Raw genomic sequence first — 17,123 nt, 5'->3', positions numbered from 1 at the left:
CCCTGGTAACTGAAAAAAGATTAAATTTTTCATCAAATAGCTGCCTTAGCAACACAACGAGGTGACAACAGTCTGTTTATTTTGTGTTGTTTGTGACAGCAGCCTGTCAAACGACACTTACTGGCGTCATCAAAAGGCGACTCGCTCCTCTCGGTACCACAACATTTCTGGGTAGATCGGATAGACGATTGTACAGGAGACGCTGAGGTTCTTCTGTATGTGTCCAGTCACACATCTGTGCGTGGATCTGCTTACATTCGCGCGCAGCAGCAGCAGCTACCGTCCGCGCGCATCTGTTAATTCCGTTTAAACAGGAAGACACGTCCAGACCTGACGACGATGGCGGACTGTCTGGGCTTTCAGGCGCAGATCGCCTCGATTATAGAGATTTTAGCCAACTCGGCTGTGGCGGAAATCTGCAAACTGGTGGAGGACGGATATGCGGCGCTGCGTGCTCAGATGGAGCAGGAGCGAGAAAAGAGCCAGAAAGAAAACGATGCTCTGCGACAGAAGCTACAGGAAATGGACGTGAAGATGCGGAGCTGCGAGAGGAAGATGAGGAGACGGAATCAACGGGAGGAAGCGCATACCATTCATTTTAAGTCAGTCACAGGTAAATGGCTGAAGATGTCAATATCACAGCTCAGGACACGTCTTTAAACATCCACTTATAAGGTTCTTCATGACTGAATTCAATCTTAAGACCACACAGAGGATGGAGTTGCTCTTGTCTTCCCAGATTGTTCCAAACGGAATGATCTGATATAGTTCCACAGAGCTATGTAGATTCCCGGGAAGCAGGCCTAAGGTTGTCTACAGGTGATCATCTGCAGATGATTATCTGTAGGTGAGGTTGTATAATGGACAGTCCCAGTTCCATGAAGGTTGGGACGCTGTAAAATCTAAATAAAACAGATTACAATAACATGCAAATCTCATCAACCCACATCCCAAGAGAACATAGACAACATATCAGATGTTGAAACTGAGATATTTACCATTTCATGAAAAAATCTCATTTTTAAGTTGATGACAGTAACACATCTGTAAAAGTTTATTTGGCAACAAGTCAGTAACCTGACTGAGTGTAAAAGGAGCATTTCAGAGGCAGAGTCTCTCAGATGTAAAGCTGGGCAGATATTTACCAATCTGAGAAGAATTGCACCCAAAAATTGTGGAACAACTTCAGATAAAGACTTTGAAGATACCACCATTTACAGTGCATAATAAGAATCGGGAGGAATCTCTGTGCGCATTGGACAAGGTAGAAAATCAAACCTGTTGAGCTTGGGGTCCTCAGACAACACCGCATTACAAACAGACATGATAGTCTACTGTAAATCTCACCGTATTTATCAGCTCTTCTTACGCAGACATCTGTGCATATCTATCGCGTGAGAACATTTTCATACAAAGTATGGAATTTACCATCTTGTACTTCTACGTAGGAAGGATCTTAAATATAAAAACAGTTCTGGCATGCAGAGAATCCAGTGGTAGAACAGAGAAACTGAATTATTTTTCCAGGTCTCACAGCTTCTACATTCGTTCTTTATTTTGTCAAAACAATAATTACTCATTCAATAATGTTTTAGAAGAAAATAAACAGACGTGTAGCTGAACAGGTGAGAACTTTTTTTTTATCTGATGTTATGAAATGATATTTCAAACTCTGAGCTCCGCTGTGAGCATCATCAGACAGCTGATCTGATCGGTGACATCACAGATTGACTTCTGATCAGATTCTGCTTCGTAAAAACGATCCTGTTCGATTTCTGTCATGATTTGGGATCTGTTGTTAAGTTATACGAAAGGCTGTTCCAGTGAAAATCCAAGTAGGGTTTTGGTCACTGATGCGCGGTAGGGAATGGGGACATTCTCAACCACCACTGAGCTGAATTACTCCATTCATCCATGCTGGACGTGGTCTTTTCTCCTGGCCAAAATATTTTATTATTATTATATTATTTCTCTTAAAAATTCAACATCAGACTGAAAACAAACGGGAAGGAGCTGCAGTGATGCCGGTAATGTGTGCAAGTTACATCAGATCAAGTCACCTTTATCTCTAAAAGACAACACAGGTTAACCAAAGAGCCTCAGAGGGTAAAATACAACATCCAGAAGTGGAAGTTCTGGTGGTTTTTGTCCTCCAGCTACTGATACATCTCGTCTGTGTGCCGCCACACTTTTTCCTTTCCTTCCTTAAATCTCTCTGTTTAGACAACATAAAACAATGATCTGTCCTTGGTCCCAAATCATTTACTCCTATTTACTGTTTCTTTTTGTTGTTACTCAGTATGTTGTTTCAGAGAATTATTAAATAATATTTATCTCCTGCTCTCAAACTTCCGCAAGTGAGCTTCAAATCTGTTTTCTTAAATAAAAGTAAAACTGAACTTGAATGTGTGAACTAAACAGAGATTGTTCCAGCCGACTGATCTAATGCAGTTTCCACAGAGCAGGTGGAGATTTTCCGGAGGCAGGGCGAAGGTTATCTGCATCTGCAGGAATGATCATCTGTAAAGGAAAACGTATAAGATACGACCCTGAATCCCAATAAAAAGTTGGAATGTTGTGTAAGATGTAAATGAAAGCAGAGCAGAGCTTAAAGGGGTAGTGCATCCAAAAATGTGTTTTTAAGCCGTAAACAACACAGAATTGCTTAATTGTGATGAAAACCACATTTACTTTTGATAGAATTAGTATTTTTTTTTTTAGTTTATTTTAAAAACGGGATTTTGTGGGTAAAAAATGGCTCGTAACGCCCTCTATGGGGTAAAACTAGGTTTTGTTTTTCGTGACATAGAGAGGTTATCTACATCACTAGAAAAATTTAAAACCCCACAGCCCCTCCCTTCAGATGCAGGTAGACGGGTCCTCGCCTTGCAGGCATAGAAAAACACGCCCACCAACTCACCTGAAGGGATGTGAGCTGTCTGTCAATCATTCCTGCCTGTGTGTCCCATCCCGCCCACACCTCCCCCCAACCCTTGCAGTTTCAGACATTTTTCAAATTCGGCAGTGGGTGGTGTTATACCAGAAGTAGGGGGTGGAGTCACACTTTAATAGAACATAAACAACCTGTCAGATGTTGAAACTGAGACATTTTAGCTAATTCTGTACTTGTTTACAGCAACACATCTGTAAAAAGTTGGAACAGGAATGACGACTAGAAAAGTTATTAGTGCAATAAAAAAAAACTGGAGCATTTGACAACTAATTGAGTGAATCGGCAGCAGGTCAGTAACATGACTCAGTACAACAGGAGCATTTCAGAGAGGCAGAGTCTCTCAAATGTGAGACGGACAGAGGTTGCCAATCTCAGACAGAAAGGGTCTTAATTTGTGGAACAACTTCAGAAAAGAATCCCAAAACACAAAATCAAGCAGACTTTGAAAATCCCACCATGTAGAGCAGGGGTGTCAAATTCAGATGCGCAACAGGCCAAAATGAAAAAAATGGAGTAAGTTGAGGGCCGGTCAAAAATAAATAAATAAAAATTGAAGGACCTTATTGCAAACATTGAACCTGGAACTAAGAGAGCCTATTAGTTATTGCCTAAAACAACATTAATCATGAATAAAATAAAAACACGTTTGTTCAGATCTGTTGCATGGCTTATGGCTCTTACATGCGTTTTTCTTTTTCAGAGTAATTTCAAGTGAAAGCGTTTTCTACAGGCATAAAGCAAAAAATAATTTCCTAATTTGAAAAATCCGCCAGGCTGCTATAGCAGAGCAAGGTACTTGTTCTCGGGGTTGTGCTGGCAGTGCATTGTGGGATTTGTAGTATTGGTGGATAGTGGATGCTGGTGATCTTAGGGCCCTCAGCCAGCACTGCATTAAAAACAGACACGATTCTCTACTGATAATTTACTGAACTTGAACAGAGACGTCTGGTTGGCTTCAAATTTACAGAAACAAGGAGGAACACAAGCGATTTCTGTGTGACTTCTAAAGGGATGTGTTGTCACCTTATCTGGTTAACTGTGGACGTTTCTCAAAGTAAAAGTCCACGAACAGAACAGGTGATTTAGATCATGTTGGATTTATCAACAGCTGATTATTACACTAACGGCCTAACTGGCCTCCACACGTTTGATATATATTGAATCTTTTTGTACTTTTAGGTAGGGTAGATGTTTTCCAGGAACATTTTTTACTATATTGCCTAAAATCCTCTTCACACCCCGACTGCAGCCAGTTAATTAAATGCTTTAACACAAAAATAAAACAATGTAGTCACTTAACTTAGGAAAAGGAGCCTATGTCGAGTTGGAAAAGAAAATCTGTTTTGGAGACGACGACTTCCAAGAAAAAAACTGAAGGAGAGCGAAACAAGAGCAGATGCTGGCAGGGGAAAGCAGCGATGGGGGCAGTCTGAAAAAAGGGATTTGGACTTTTGAATTGTGTATATTCAAAATATAGCTTGCTCGAACTGTTTTTCCAGGATCTCCTACCCTACCCTACCCTACCCTACCTAGAACATGATCCGTTTCATTCTGATCATTCACTCAGACTGAGCTTTGTTGGAGGTAATGGAGCGAAGAGGAAAATAAGTGTCCAGATTGTCAGCAGCAAGTCCAAAAGCTTCTGAAAGTCTTTATCACGCAGTATCCTCAATGTCGAAGTGTCTTTTCAGTGTTGGGAGAAGGCTGGAAGCATTAGCGAGGAGAAAGATTCAGTGAACCAACTTTTATTGATGAAACTTTCCCATCAGTTCCAGCTCTTTCTGATCAAGGCTTGTATCTGGTTGCCAGCGATGACTCAGTGACCTGTTTTCTCTTTCAGTACCTGAAGATCAACAGTCTCTGCTGCTTCCTCCCGCTGCCTCTGAAGACAAACCTTTTCATCACGTTTCACAGGTAAAGATGAACTAACACATTTTTCAGCCTCAAAGCTTGAAGCTGAGGGACAAAAAACACTGAATGAAAAAATGCACTTTTTCCATAAATGTAATCTGTAAAGAAGACAGACCTCCAAGGGTGTGTCTTTAATTTGATTTTAATTTAATTGATTTAAAATCTTCTAGAGAATGTCACATCATGGAGAACATTTTCTATTTTAAAGCTCATGGTCTCAAAAATGAAAAATATCCTTCTGAAGAACATCAGGATAGTTTCAGTTTATATCTGAACGATATTTTGTTACTGCGGAAAAAAATACCAACAACAAAACATACAGAGGTTGGGACGTCGTGTAAAAAATAAATAAATAAAAACAGAAATCTTTTTCAACCTTTATTCAACCGCATATACCACAAGGACACAATGTTTAATGTTCAAGCTGAACTTTATTGTATTCACCACATATTCGCTCATTTACAATTTATATGCCTACAGCATGTTCTTTCATCTTTCGAGACATGCTACTATGACTTCTGCGCATGAAATCAACATGAAAGCGTCATAGTTATGTGGGCTGAGGACACGCCCATAAATCCCTCAGCTCTGTGTATAAACAGCTGGACGTACTTCTTGCGATAGCAGCTGTAGCCGTAGCATGCTTTGGGGTCATTTATAATATCGAGGCATCCCATCCTTAATCGATTTATTACAAGTTTGATCTTTGAACGCCCGTGGCGCTAATGTGTAGGTGTTGAGAAACATATGCAATTATTCAATTTAATTCAGCTTTATTTGTATGGCACCAATTCACAACATCATCATCTCAGGGCACTTTATATACAATCAATTTGAGCCAATCTGTTGTCAACTGAGGCAGTTGAAGAAATTCAACCTGCCAACAAAGACAATGGTGCAGTTCTACACAGCCATCATTGAGTCCATCCTCACTTCTTCCATCACCGTGTGGTACGCTGGAGCCACCACCAGGGACGTACAGAGGCTACAGCGTATCGTGCGCTCTGCTGAGAAGGTGATCGGCTGTACTCTCCCATCTCTCCAGAACCTGTACGCCTCCAGGACACTGGGCCGTGCGGGCCGGATCGCAGCCGACCCTTCTCATCCTGGTCATGGACTTTTTGAGCCACTCCCCTCAGGCAGAAGGCTACGGTCCATCCGGACCAGAACCTCTCGCCACAAGAAGAGTTTCTACCCCTCTGCTGTTGGACTCATGAACAAGAACTCTAGGCCATAAACGCTCTGTCTCAGTCACAGGACCTGTGCTTCATGCAAAAAGAGACAAACATACCAAAGCTACTTTACTGTCACTTTAGCATACTTTCTGGATTATGCTCTAATTCCATACCCATCCTGTATATTTTGTAATTTTGTGTTAAAGTGTAGAGACTTTATTTTGTTTTAAAATTTTTATTTTATATTTATTGCATGCTTAAACTTATAACTTATATTGTTTTTATGTCTGCACCAAGTACCGCAGCATTTTCCTAATGATGTGGCAATAAAAAACCTTTCTGATTCTGATTCTGATTCTGATCCAATCAGTATCCATACAAGCCGATTCATAATAAAAAATAGCCTAGTTAAGGACACCTCACTGTTGTAACACGTGCAGAATGTTTGTGTTAAAATGACCAACAAAACAAACCCTGGGAGTGTATCAAAATTTGTGTCATTGACCTTTGATTTTGTTCACACTGTTCCTTTAAACTGTTTGACCATTTGCTCACTCAGTTGTTCACAAAGTAGTGTACCTTGCTCCATCTTTGCTTGTGAATGACTGTTGTGAAGCTGCTTGTATGAAACTGAGAAAATAAAACGCTGTCTCCCTGCTGCAGATCTGTACCTTCAGACCTAACGATGCTTTCAAGTTCACATCAGTCACCGGAAGTTCTGAACAGACAGGAAAATAGAGCTCATGTTGTCAGTCCAACGTGTTAATTATATCACTATAAATCTATGCTGGAGTTTCCTGTCACATTCACCCATCATCACACACACTCATACCCCGATAGGCACATCGGGAGGCAACCTAGGGTTAAGTGTCTTGCCCAAGGACACTTGTTGGAGGCTGGCATCAGTTGATGCCACAGGAGGCCTTGCTCAGTCTTCTTCCAACTGGAAGGTTGGTGGATTGATTCCAGGCTTTCTCTGACTACATGTTGAAGTGTCCTTGTGCAAGACACTTAACGTTAGGTTGCCTCCTGATGTATGTGTCAGGTTCTGAGTGTGTGTGTGTGTGAATGGGTGAATGTCACAAGTAGTGTAAAGCACTTTGAGTGGTGAGGCTGACTGGAAAAGAGCTTTATAAGTACAAGTCCATTTACCATTATGAATGACCTCATGTGTAAAACCTGAAAACTTACACTGAATCCTGTCGAATAAATAAAACCAGAACTCTCTTTAAACAAACACGTTCCTGAATCCCAGCAGAGAGAAGCCCAGGTATTCCCACTGGTGAAGCAGGAGAAAAAGGAGAGAGATGACTGCAACCTGGACCTGAAGGTGGAGGTTAACATCAGGGCGGAGTGTGGTTTCTCTAATGGTGAGTGCACTTCATAATTAAATTAGCATTTTGTTGGACGTTTACTTTGAATGTATTTAAATCAGGATATAAAGGTTAAATGTTTTGAAAATGTCTCACCTCAGCCGACTGTTAAAATTCTCCACATAAACATTACAGATGGTTCTCAGAGACTCAAACCATCTCTGATCAAACAGGACAGGAAGGGTTCTCTATGTTTTCCTTCACTCTGTTTCTCGTGTCTGTCTGCTCCTCTTCAGCCCCGGAGTCCAGTGAGGAAAACCCAACGACTGATGTTCTTCTTGACACAAATGTCACCAGCTTTACCTCCAACACTGCACAGGCTTCACCACCTTCAACCGATGCCACAATGGACTTGACCTGCAAACCGCGAGCAAAACGCAAGTCCACGAAACCTCCGAACAGCAGCCTGAAGAACCTCAGTTGTGGATCTCAAGCTCCCGAAGCTGCATGCAGGGACCTTACAGGCAGCTTGGCAGATGGCGCAGTGAAGCCAGAGATCCAACCAGACGACACTACAGATGACGAACTTCCTCCCTCTCATCTGTCGGCCCCCGTGGAATCAGATGAGCCCAGTCCGGACCGCCTCAACAGCCTGGGTCTGGATCTGGCCTGGATGCAGGAGCGGGTCAGCCATCTTGGTGCGGCATATGCAGTTGCCCAGTTGGGTTTGGGGAACGCAGAGACCGGACACCCTTCTGCTTCCTTTCCTGCACAGGGAGACGGCATAGATGGCCCCCCCACCATGCTCTTTGCAGGTGGTTCTCATGAAATGGCTGCTTTCGCAAACTCCTTTGACATGGCTGCCGTTGCTGCTGCTGCTGTCATAACTGCACCGCCCCCTCCACCTCCACCCCCAGCCCCCACAGCTCCTTCTGCCACGACAGCTAACCAAAGGCGGCCTTACAGAAACAGTGCTGCTTCCTCTAAAGAACCCATGGTCTGCGCCATCTGCAGGCGGGTCTTCCCCAGTTCTGCCACCCTGGAGCTTCACCAGCGGGTGCACACGGGGGAAAGACCCTACACCTGCCCCCACTGCGGAAAGGGCTTTGCCCAGCCCAACAACCTGAGGGTCCACCTCCTTGTCCACACTGGAGAGAGACGTTACCGCTGCACGCTGTGTGGAAAGAGTTTCATCTCATCAAGCCACCTAAAGAGGCACCGTACGGTCCACACGCAGGAAAAGCCCTACAGCTGCTCACGCTGTGGACAGTCCTTCAGCCAGATGTGTAGTGTTAGAAGACACCGTCAGCAGTCTCAGTGTGGCCTGTAGACCCAGCAGCAGCATCCAGAACTGATCCTCACACAGTCTGGACCCTGATTGGAGGATCTTTCTGGTCCTGTCGAAGCAGAGACGGATGTATACTGATGTACCACCGTATGTAATGTTGTGTGTTCCAGATCATCACAGCTGTTTGTGAAATCTGTTTTGAGGTGGATTTTCCTTATTTGTAGTTTCATGGTTTAAAATGGTCACCTAGACAAAGTGTTTGCTTCTGGATTTCATGAAGTGTTCTTGTTTGTGACATGCTGTCCGGTTTACATGGTCAACACACAAGGGCTGATCCTGGACCGGTGGGTGATGGTTTCTGTGTGACTGTTGATGGGAGCAGACAGTAGGATGTACCTCTGCCCACCTGGTCGAGCAGGATGGACTCAGCCATATCTTTGGAGCATTAAGTTCTGCAGTAACCAAGTAAAGAGCTGACACATGCAATTTAAAACTTACGAAGAGAAATCTGTTCTTGCGTTATTCAGCTGTGAATTCTAAAGCTAGATTTCTTTTCCTGTCACTTCTTTCATGTTTCATTTGTTTGAAACTTTCAGTCCTCAAAGATTAATTTGTTCTTCTTGTATTTAAATAAATATTCACATTGAGGTTTTGAGTCAGTTTAAATGGAAATTTACATACTTCCACATTTCTAAATGTTAAGTACAACCTCAACTCCAAAAATGTTGGGCTGAACGATTAATCAACTTTAAATCAAAAACGCAATTTAAAATGTTGCAAATCACAAAGGGGAGCGATTAATTTTTATGCTACATGGCGCCCGATCCAGATTTAAACCTGCGGCTTCCACAGTTTTACACATCGACCCACGTCAGTCGTATTTCCTGTGTGACAGTAAACATCATGTGACACTCAGCTGTGAAGTCACATGTCCAGACCTCATCGTGGACTAATTTTTTATATAAGACTGAAATGCGGAGACCAAAGACACTGAAAATAGAAAACACAATGGGGAATGTCCTGATAAAGACGGTTTTACTGAGGGAAATATTCTTAAAGGTCAAATCTCACAAAACATGTTGACATTAATACAACTTACAAAAAATACTGGATCCATTTTAAGCCGTAATACGACTCAGAACGTCTTACAATAAAGTAGCTTCAGCTTGTTCAGCTGCGTCTCCGTGATGGAAATGAAGTTCTCAGCATAACGTGGAGAGAAGCTGCTCAGTAACATCAGACTGTTTAGTTTTAACCACAAAGACAAAATATAAACCTGTTCTAGAGGAAGCTTCAGTGTTTTGGCCACAGGTTGCATCATGTAGTTGGTAAATAAAGCCATTCAGATTTGAACTTTATGTTTTTGTTAGAATATAGAGCATCTCCTATAAAAAAATATATTTCTGTGTGAACACTGACCAGAAGCTGGAATTTAAAATAAATCGCAATATCTGTAAGAAAAATCGTTAGAAATGAAATCTTTTTCTAAATTTGTCAGCCCTATGCACTGTATAAAATGTAAATACAACCAGAATGCAATGATTTGATGATGTCATCAACCCATGTTATTCCCAGTAGAACATAGACAACACATTAGATGTTCAAACTGAGACATTTTAACCATTTTATGGGAAAATATCAGCTCATTTTGAATCTGATGGCAGCAACTTGTCTGTGTAAAGTAGTTCCAGGGTGATGTTTAGGATTGTGTAGCATCCCCTCTTCTTTTAACATCTATCTGTAAACATCTGGGAGGTTAGGAGACCAGTTATGGATTTCATTGTGAACTGTGTTCCCAGACGGTGGTTTCTGGAAGTTTCCTGAGTCCATGCAGTGGTTTCCAGTAGAGAATCATGTCTGGTTTTAATGCAGTGCTGCCTGAGAGCTCCAAGATCACAAAGATCTGTTTTTTTACCTTCAGCTTGTCCCATGTGTACAGAGATTCCTCCTCAGTATCTGAATCTTTTGATATTATACACTGTAGATGGTGGACCTTCAAAGTCTTCACAATTTTACATTTACATTTTTTCGCAATTTTTAGACCCATTTTGTCTCAGATTGGTGAATCTCTGTCCATCTTTCTCTCTGAATAGTTGTCAGTACTTCCCTAGTTGCCTTTTATTTGTACCAGTTACTTTTCCAGCCTTTTGTGGACCCTGTTCCAACTTTTTACAGACGTGTTGCTGCTTTCAGATTCTAAATGAGCTCATATTTTTAATGAAATGGTAAAATATCTCCATTTCAGGATCTGATGTGTTGTTTATATTCTACTGGAAATAAAATGGGTGGTGGTGTGATTTGCAAAACATTGCATCATGTTTTTATTTACATTTTGCAGCTTCCCAGAGCTTTTAGGATTGGGGTTGTACTTGAATGTAGTCAAGTGGAAACTGATTTCAGGGACATATTATCACTGAATTTGGAAATCTGAGCTGTTCTTTCTTTAAATGGATAAAACCAAACATTTAAAAGTAGAAAAGTAGTAACTAATAGAATTTTGCTTAATTTTTCTGCTCTATCTGGCACGCAGCTCCTCTCTTGGTTGCCCCCTGCTGGTTGGGGTATGAACTGTGATAGAATTTGAAAATCGGCAGGTCTGAGCTAAACATATTCTTCATACAAGACCATGAGGGAGACTTCAGCCTTTATATCTGCAGGTGTTCCAGTTTTTTGTTTATTTTTAGCCGTACAACTCTTATGACATCATTTTTTCTGAGGCTAATGTGTAAACCAGGTGCTGAGTGTTAGCATCGAGCAGCTAAAGAAGCTAATCTTCTTCAGGAGTTGATAAAGAACTTTGGCTAAAAGCAGCACTAAAACCAAAAAGTTGTTGGAGACTTAAACCGAAAGGTTCTCTTAGAGAAAATGTCTGAAATTGAGAAAAGTTTAAATAATTTATCTTCATTTGGCCTTTACTCTGTTTTTGTTGCGCCTTTTGTTTTTTTTTTATTACACACTTATGATTAAAATTATGGTCATAATTAAATATTGACCAAACTGCTCCAACACTGCATTCTGGCTTTTTTTATTTGTATATTTTCAGGGCTGTGTTGGTGAGGAATGAGAACGAGCAACTCTGGAGTTGATGACAAACAAACACTTCTTCCTGTCTTTGGGTGATACAAGACTTCCATTCCTGGACGCTCACTCAGAAAACTAGGTTTCAAAAAGCACTTTAAATGTTTCCACAGGAATTTGATGGAATCTGGAGACTTTGTTGGTGAAGTTTGGTGAATTATGTGAACCACTGCAGCATCTCTAATGAGCGGCCTTCTCCAGAAATCTGAGTTGAATCCTACATGTCAGCACTTTGCTGTGAGTGTAGTAGCTCAGGCTGCACGTTATTATGTGTGATTGTGTTCACGATTGTCAGTGTGTGTTTATTCCACATTTTGTACCAACCAAGCCAAAAGTGTCGAGTCTTTTTAATTTATCCTTTGCTCTTAATTAAATGGGGGGTATAGACTGTAAAAATATGGCAAGTCCAGCTAAATGTCAGAATTGTGTTTGTATGTGTTCATATTTGGATGTAACTGGTGATAGCTGTAGGTTCCACAGCTTAAACCAATAATTTGACTATTCTTTTATGATGGTATTTAATGGTGTCTGGGTGTCATTAAATATGTAAAACCTTTACAAAGAGCCTGCTTTGCTTTGTCATCATTTTCAAATATGTTTATATGAAGTCACATCAGTTCGGAGGACCAGATTAATTCCTTCCTGCTTCCTGGAGACTTGGGTCCAGGGTCATTTTTCATTCATTCATTCGTAGAGACTGTCCTAACTCCATCCTAGGAATTAAATTTATAATGTCAGTACAAAAGAATTTGTAATTATTAAACATGTGGAGGCCAGCTGCAGCATGTCAGCCAGTAATCAGCTGTTGATAAATCCCACATGTTCTGAATCATCTGCCCGCACCGTTAAGTTTACCAGATACATCCCTTTAGAAGTCACATGGGAATCACTTGTGTTTCTCCTCTGAGTTATTGAGAGGAAGAAATCATTCATTTCTACTGAGTTTGAAGCTAAAACATCTGTTTAGTTCAGTTATTCAGCTTCAGTTAACATTTATTTAAAAGAATTAACATGAAGCATGTGCAGTGTCTGTCTTTTAACATCCCATCGCATGGTGATTAAATTTTGCTGCTCTACTCAACTTCAGCTGAGCTAGTCTGTTCACCGATAGGATTCAGTGAATTATAAGCTCCATACATGAACAGTGTTGTATGCTTCATGTATGCAGGTCTTATGATTGGTCCAGATATGAACTTAGAAATGTCTTTGTGTTTCTATATAAAAAAGATCTGATACAGACGGTCAGTCCTCACAGATCCTACTGATCTGTTGTAGATGCCAGACTTCTTGTAATAAACCTTTTTTATTATTCACCAAGCTGGTGTCCGGAGCTCTTTTTACCTCCTAACCGTCTTTTCTACATCACCTACCTCAAGAAATAACATCACACACTTGCAAAGGTTTAGGAGCAGGACATAAATATTTAGTAATCTTCTGAAATGACATACTGCATAAAAAGAATGAAACTAACTAAATGAATCAACACTACAGAGAAAAATATAGAGATATTGTTTAATTGTCTGATATCAAACATAAAGTCTTGCATCACACAGATGAGTCGTGTCTGCAGCTGGAGGACAGAACCTACCAGAACTTCCACCTCGATGCTGCATTTTTATCCTGTGAAGCTCTTTGGTTGGTTTTTAATGTTGCAGCATCATTGCTGCTATTTCCAGTTTGATTTCAGTCCATATTGTTCAGAAAAAATAAATGTATTTTGGTCCAGAGAAGAGACCATAATCCTACATAGATGGTATAATTTAACTCTGTGATGGTCAAGGAAAGTCTAACCTGTCTCTTCATGTCATGGACCAGAACCAACCTGGATATTCACCAGATTAGTAGTTCGTATAACTTTGCAACACAGGTCCCAAATTAGGACAGAAATCTAACACGGATCTACTTCAGGAAGTCAGTCTAGCTTAGCATTAGCTGACAGGAAGATCAGCTGTGATGACATCAGCTCAATAAGTTCTCACCTGTGTGTCACAGGTGTCTTTGTACATCAGAGGTGTGTGTGTTGTGGGCAAAGTGTGCAAGCAGCCAGAGAACAAGCTGTGTAAGGACACACGTGTGAAAGGAGGAGGACAAAAACAACTATAATCTATCCCATTACTATTTCATTGTAGTGTAGTGTGTAGTGTGTGTGTGCCCCCGTGTCAGCGTGATGCTGAGAAAGTTTCACATATGAAGGTTGTTTGGAAGAACAGAGAGGGAGGAAGGATTTATATTCACCTCTGGATCTCGCTGATGTAATTAAAATCAATTACACCACAAAATGCTTCCAAGTAACCTGGATTTCACTCAGAAAGTTTTGGTTTTGGCTTTGGAGGCCGCGGCGCAGCCGTAATGTGCTGCACACACACCTGGTATAATTCCGCCTTTAGAATAGCACAGCCCTTTAGGGCTATCGCTAGTGGGTTTATCCTTCACACACATGCACAACACTGAAAAGCTTTAGTACACGACCACCTGTTGAGTGGGCCCCACCTCAGAGTATGAACTGGACTGAAACTGGATAATCGGCCTCCAAACTGCCTTTTTAATTCAGTCATTCAAGGAACCTGTGAGGTCCATAACTTAAAGGGCAGCATCTGTTCTCTGGAGTTACAGTTCATAACCGATGATATATTTAATTAGGTTTACCTCTTTAAGGCTATCTCTAGTGGGTAAAAGGTGAAGCAGGATGCAGTCTTTACCTCATTGGGTACCACAAGCATAAACACACCTACTCACAATAACCCAGAAAACACTGGAAGCCCAGCTGCTGCATCATGCACAGAATAAGACAAACGTCTGCATCAGGGCGAGGCAGCAACTATAAAACCTACTGCTGCGAGAAGTGATGATGAAGATAACCACTGGAGCAGCCTAAAAATGAGCAGAGTAGGGAGGAGTAAACCGCTCCAATGCCAACACATAGGAGAGAGAGAGTGCAAATCCATCACTGACAAAACACTCAGAACAGAGTGGGTCATAGAGGAGCTAGAGGATGAAATCCCTGTGGAGAATGAGCCCTTAGACCTTATAGAGGAGCCTGTCCAGAGGAAACATAAGCCTGTGAGACAGCCTTGCATGGCCCATGTGGCAGACAGAGAAAGCCCACGAGAATGCTCTTACAGCACTTACAGTGTGCACACTTGGCAGAGAAGGTCAGAGCTCATGATGTAGCTGGTCTGGTAGACAGGACACTGGTGGACGGTGGACATCCTGGTAGCAGGTACAGAAACAAATTTCCAGCTCTGTGCTTGCTGGAGAAAAAACAGGAAATGTGGGAGCTGATTATCTGGTCATCAGCTCATACTTGAGGTCTCCTCCATGACAATCATCATGCTTCAGTCTTTGGTTTACCTACATTATGTTTTGTCTCTGGGTTTTTGTGGTTCAGCATCGGGCAGAACACATAACTGAGGAAGAGTCAAAATCCACAATGTTCCTGCATGCTGTGATTTTCTCTTATATTGATTATTGCTTCACAAACTGGTCTCTCTCGGCACACAAACCTGTAGAATCACTGCACAAAAAGGCTCTAGAAATCTTTGACAGGTAAAGTTATTACTGACATATTCTCAGCAAATATAGGTTTTTATCTTTTGAAAATTATTATTCTTTCAAATATGCCTGTTCCATTCACAAAATATTAAACTTCCACTGCTATCAATAAAGGGATATGTCAAATTAAAATCACTCACTGGAAGGACCACTAGGGCCACCACAAGAGGAGATTTTGAGGCCCCACAGATGCACCACTTTGGGTCAATCTCTACTGTCAATGAGGGGTAGAAACACCTGGAAAACGATACCACCGGTAATAAGAGAACACACACATTTTTAAATCCAAAGTCAAAAACTATTATTTAACCAACCAAACCTGTTCTCATAGTCAGATAAATGCTCTGCAGCACATACCCCTGCTGTGCTGTGAGCTGTATACATTTGCCTGGCCTTTGTGTTTGAGTTTTATTCTTGTTTCTTGTTATATCTTGTTACGTGTGGGGCGTCTTTTCATATACATTCGTACATGTGCTGCACTTTATTCGTTTGCATACTTATCCAGTCTGATTGAGTGATAAGTGACTGGGTTTTAAATGTATAGTGCTTGTGCACCTCGTTATTATTTATGTAGAAGATTGTCTGTGACCTGCCAAAGGACAGCCAGGGACACGTTAACCGAATATTTTGTGGTTGACTGTTTTTTTTAACGATGACTGAAAAATCTGAAGACCATCTGTCAATTTGACAGATTGCAGTTTACACCCCTGACCACTTGGTAGCGAGTGAGCATATTAATTAGTTATTGTCTCTGGCTGGGGCGCCGAAAAGGGGGGTAAAGGGGAAGGATTCTCGGAGCCCATGACTGACAGGGGGCCCAGAAGGGCCCTTAATGCAATTGTAATACTAACAAAATCATCTAATACTCAATGATAAACCTACAATCACACAAACATTTTAGTTACAATGCAATGGTATCACTAAGTTTCTTTGTTTTGGAAACATTTCTGAACACCCACCCCACCTCTATATTTCCCTTAAATGGAAGCAACAGACAGACAGCCAGTGGATGCTAAGACGGCAGGATGCCCCCAAAATAGGGAAGTTTAAAAAGAAAAAAAGCTGAGACTGGAGAGAGAACAGATGGGTTGACAGTACGTCACCCAGTTCTTTCAGAGGCGAGGTGGTCAGTTAGCTCGTCTGATGGAAAGTTGTGGAACATCAGCTTGTTGTCTCTTCTAAACTTTGTTCTTATAAGCTAGCTCACTTTACTCCCATATTAGCTCATATTTCTGAAGAAAACTCTGGATTTTATTTAATTTCACTTCTGTTTTAATCAAATAATCAAGGCAGGCAAACGATTAGCAAGCTGCTCTACTAAAACATCATGCATGTCCGAACAGACACGAGAGCAGCCGAAGCAGATGCTGCCAGACCCCCACCCGCCCCACCTAAACATCCTCCCCTCCCCGCCCACCTGAACATGTCCAGGTGGCCCCTGAGGAACGAGGTGAGCAGCTGAGTGTTGAATTAATTGATTATTGTGGCGAAAAAACATTATATAATAGAAAAAAAAGTTCTGAATAATTAATATTAAATAAAAATAGTTTGCATTTATTTTCTCAGCCATCACTGTAATGTTAGGTCAGGTCAGTAGTTTAGGACTCATCCTCCTGCTTTGCAGTAGGAACAGAGACATTTGTAGTGCAGCAGACTGGGTGACTGCTTTCGATCCAATCAGAGAAATATTTATATTTTCTAGATATCAGAAGATTAACTAGCAACAACCATATAGCATCATATATGTTCCCCCACTTATCTAAAGCTTCACCGGTGAGTCTACAGATCTGGAGATAAATTAGACTTCGTGTTGCTACATGAGAGAAACAATGACGTGGAGGATTGGTAGTCAA

At 41.3% G+C, this 17,123-nt stretch overlaps 1 protein-coding gene and 1 long non-coding RNA gene across 3 annotated transcripts in view; one reads left to right on the top strand and one right to left on the bottom strand.

Moving 5' to 3' along the window:
* Window positions 1–165: 165 nt before the first annotated feature.
* Window positions 166–17,123, top strand: part of LOC121638735 (zinc finger protein 316-like) — a 27,708-nt gene continuing 10,750 nt past the window's right edge. The window contains exons 1-4 of one of the 2 annotated variants that reach the window (XR_006010057.1): window positions 166–613; window positions 4,794–4,867; window positions 7,295–7,409; window positions 7,649–12,008. Coding sequence is in view for 1 of the 2 variants with exons in the window: in XM_041983691.1 (XP_041839625.1) it covers window positions 340–613; window positions 4,794–4,867; window positions 7,295–7,409; window positions 7,649–8,682 (1,497 nt within the window). In the remaining variant the exon portion in view is untranslated. Of the gene's footprint in view, window positions 614–4,793; window positions 4,868–7,294; window positions 7,410–7,648; window positions 12,930–17,123 lie in introns of those variants that run through there. The other variant, XM_041983691.1, reaches the window with a different exon arrangement.
* The window catches only part of LOC121638743, a 16,020-nt gene continuing 5,053 nt past the window's right edge, over window positions 6,157–17,123 (bottom strand). The window contains exon 3 of the long non-coding RNA XR_006010063.1: window positions 6,157–6,168. This is a non-coding gene — a long non-coding RNA (uncharacterized LOC121638743). The remainder of the gene's footprint in view (window positions 6,169–17,123) is intronic.

Source organism: Melanotaenia boesemani, chromosome 4, assembly GCF_017639745.1.
Source record: "Melanotaenia boesemani isolate fMelBoe1 chromosome 4, fMelBoe1.pri, whole genome shotgun sequence".
NCBI lineage: Eukaryota > Metazoa > Chordata > Actinopteri > Atheriniformes > Melanotaeniidae > Melanotaenia > Melanotaenia boesemani.
Note: the sequence above shows the minus strand (reverse complement) of the source record. Positions and strands in the feature narration are given on the sequence as shown.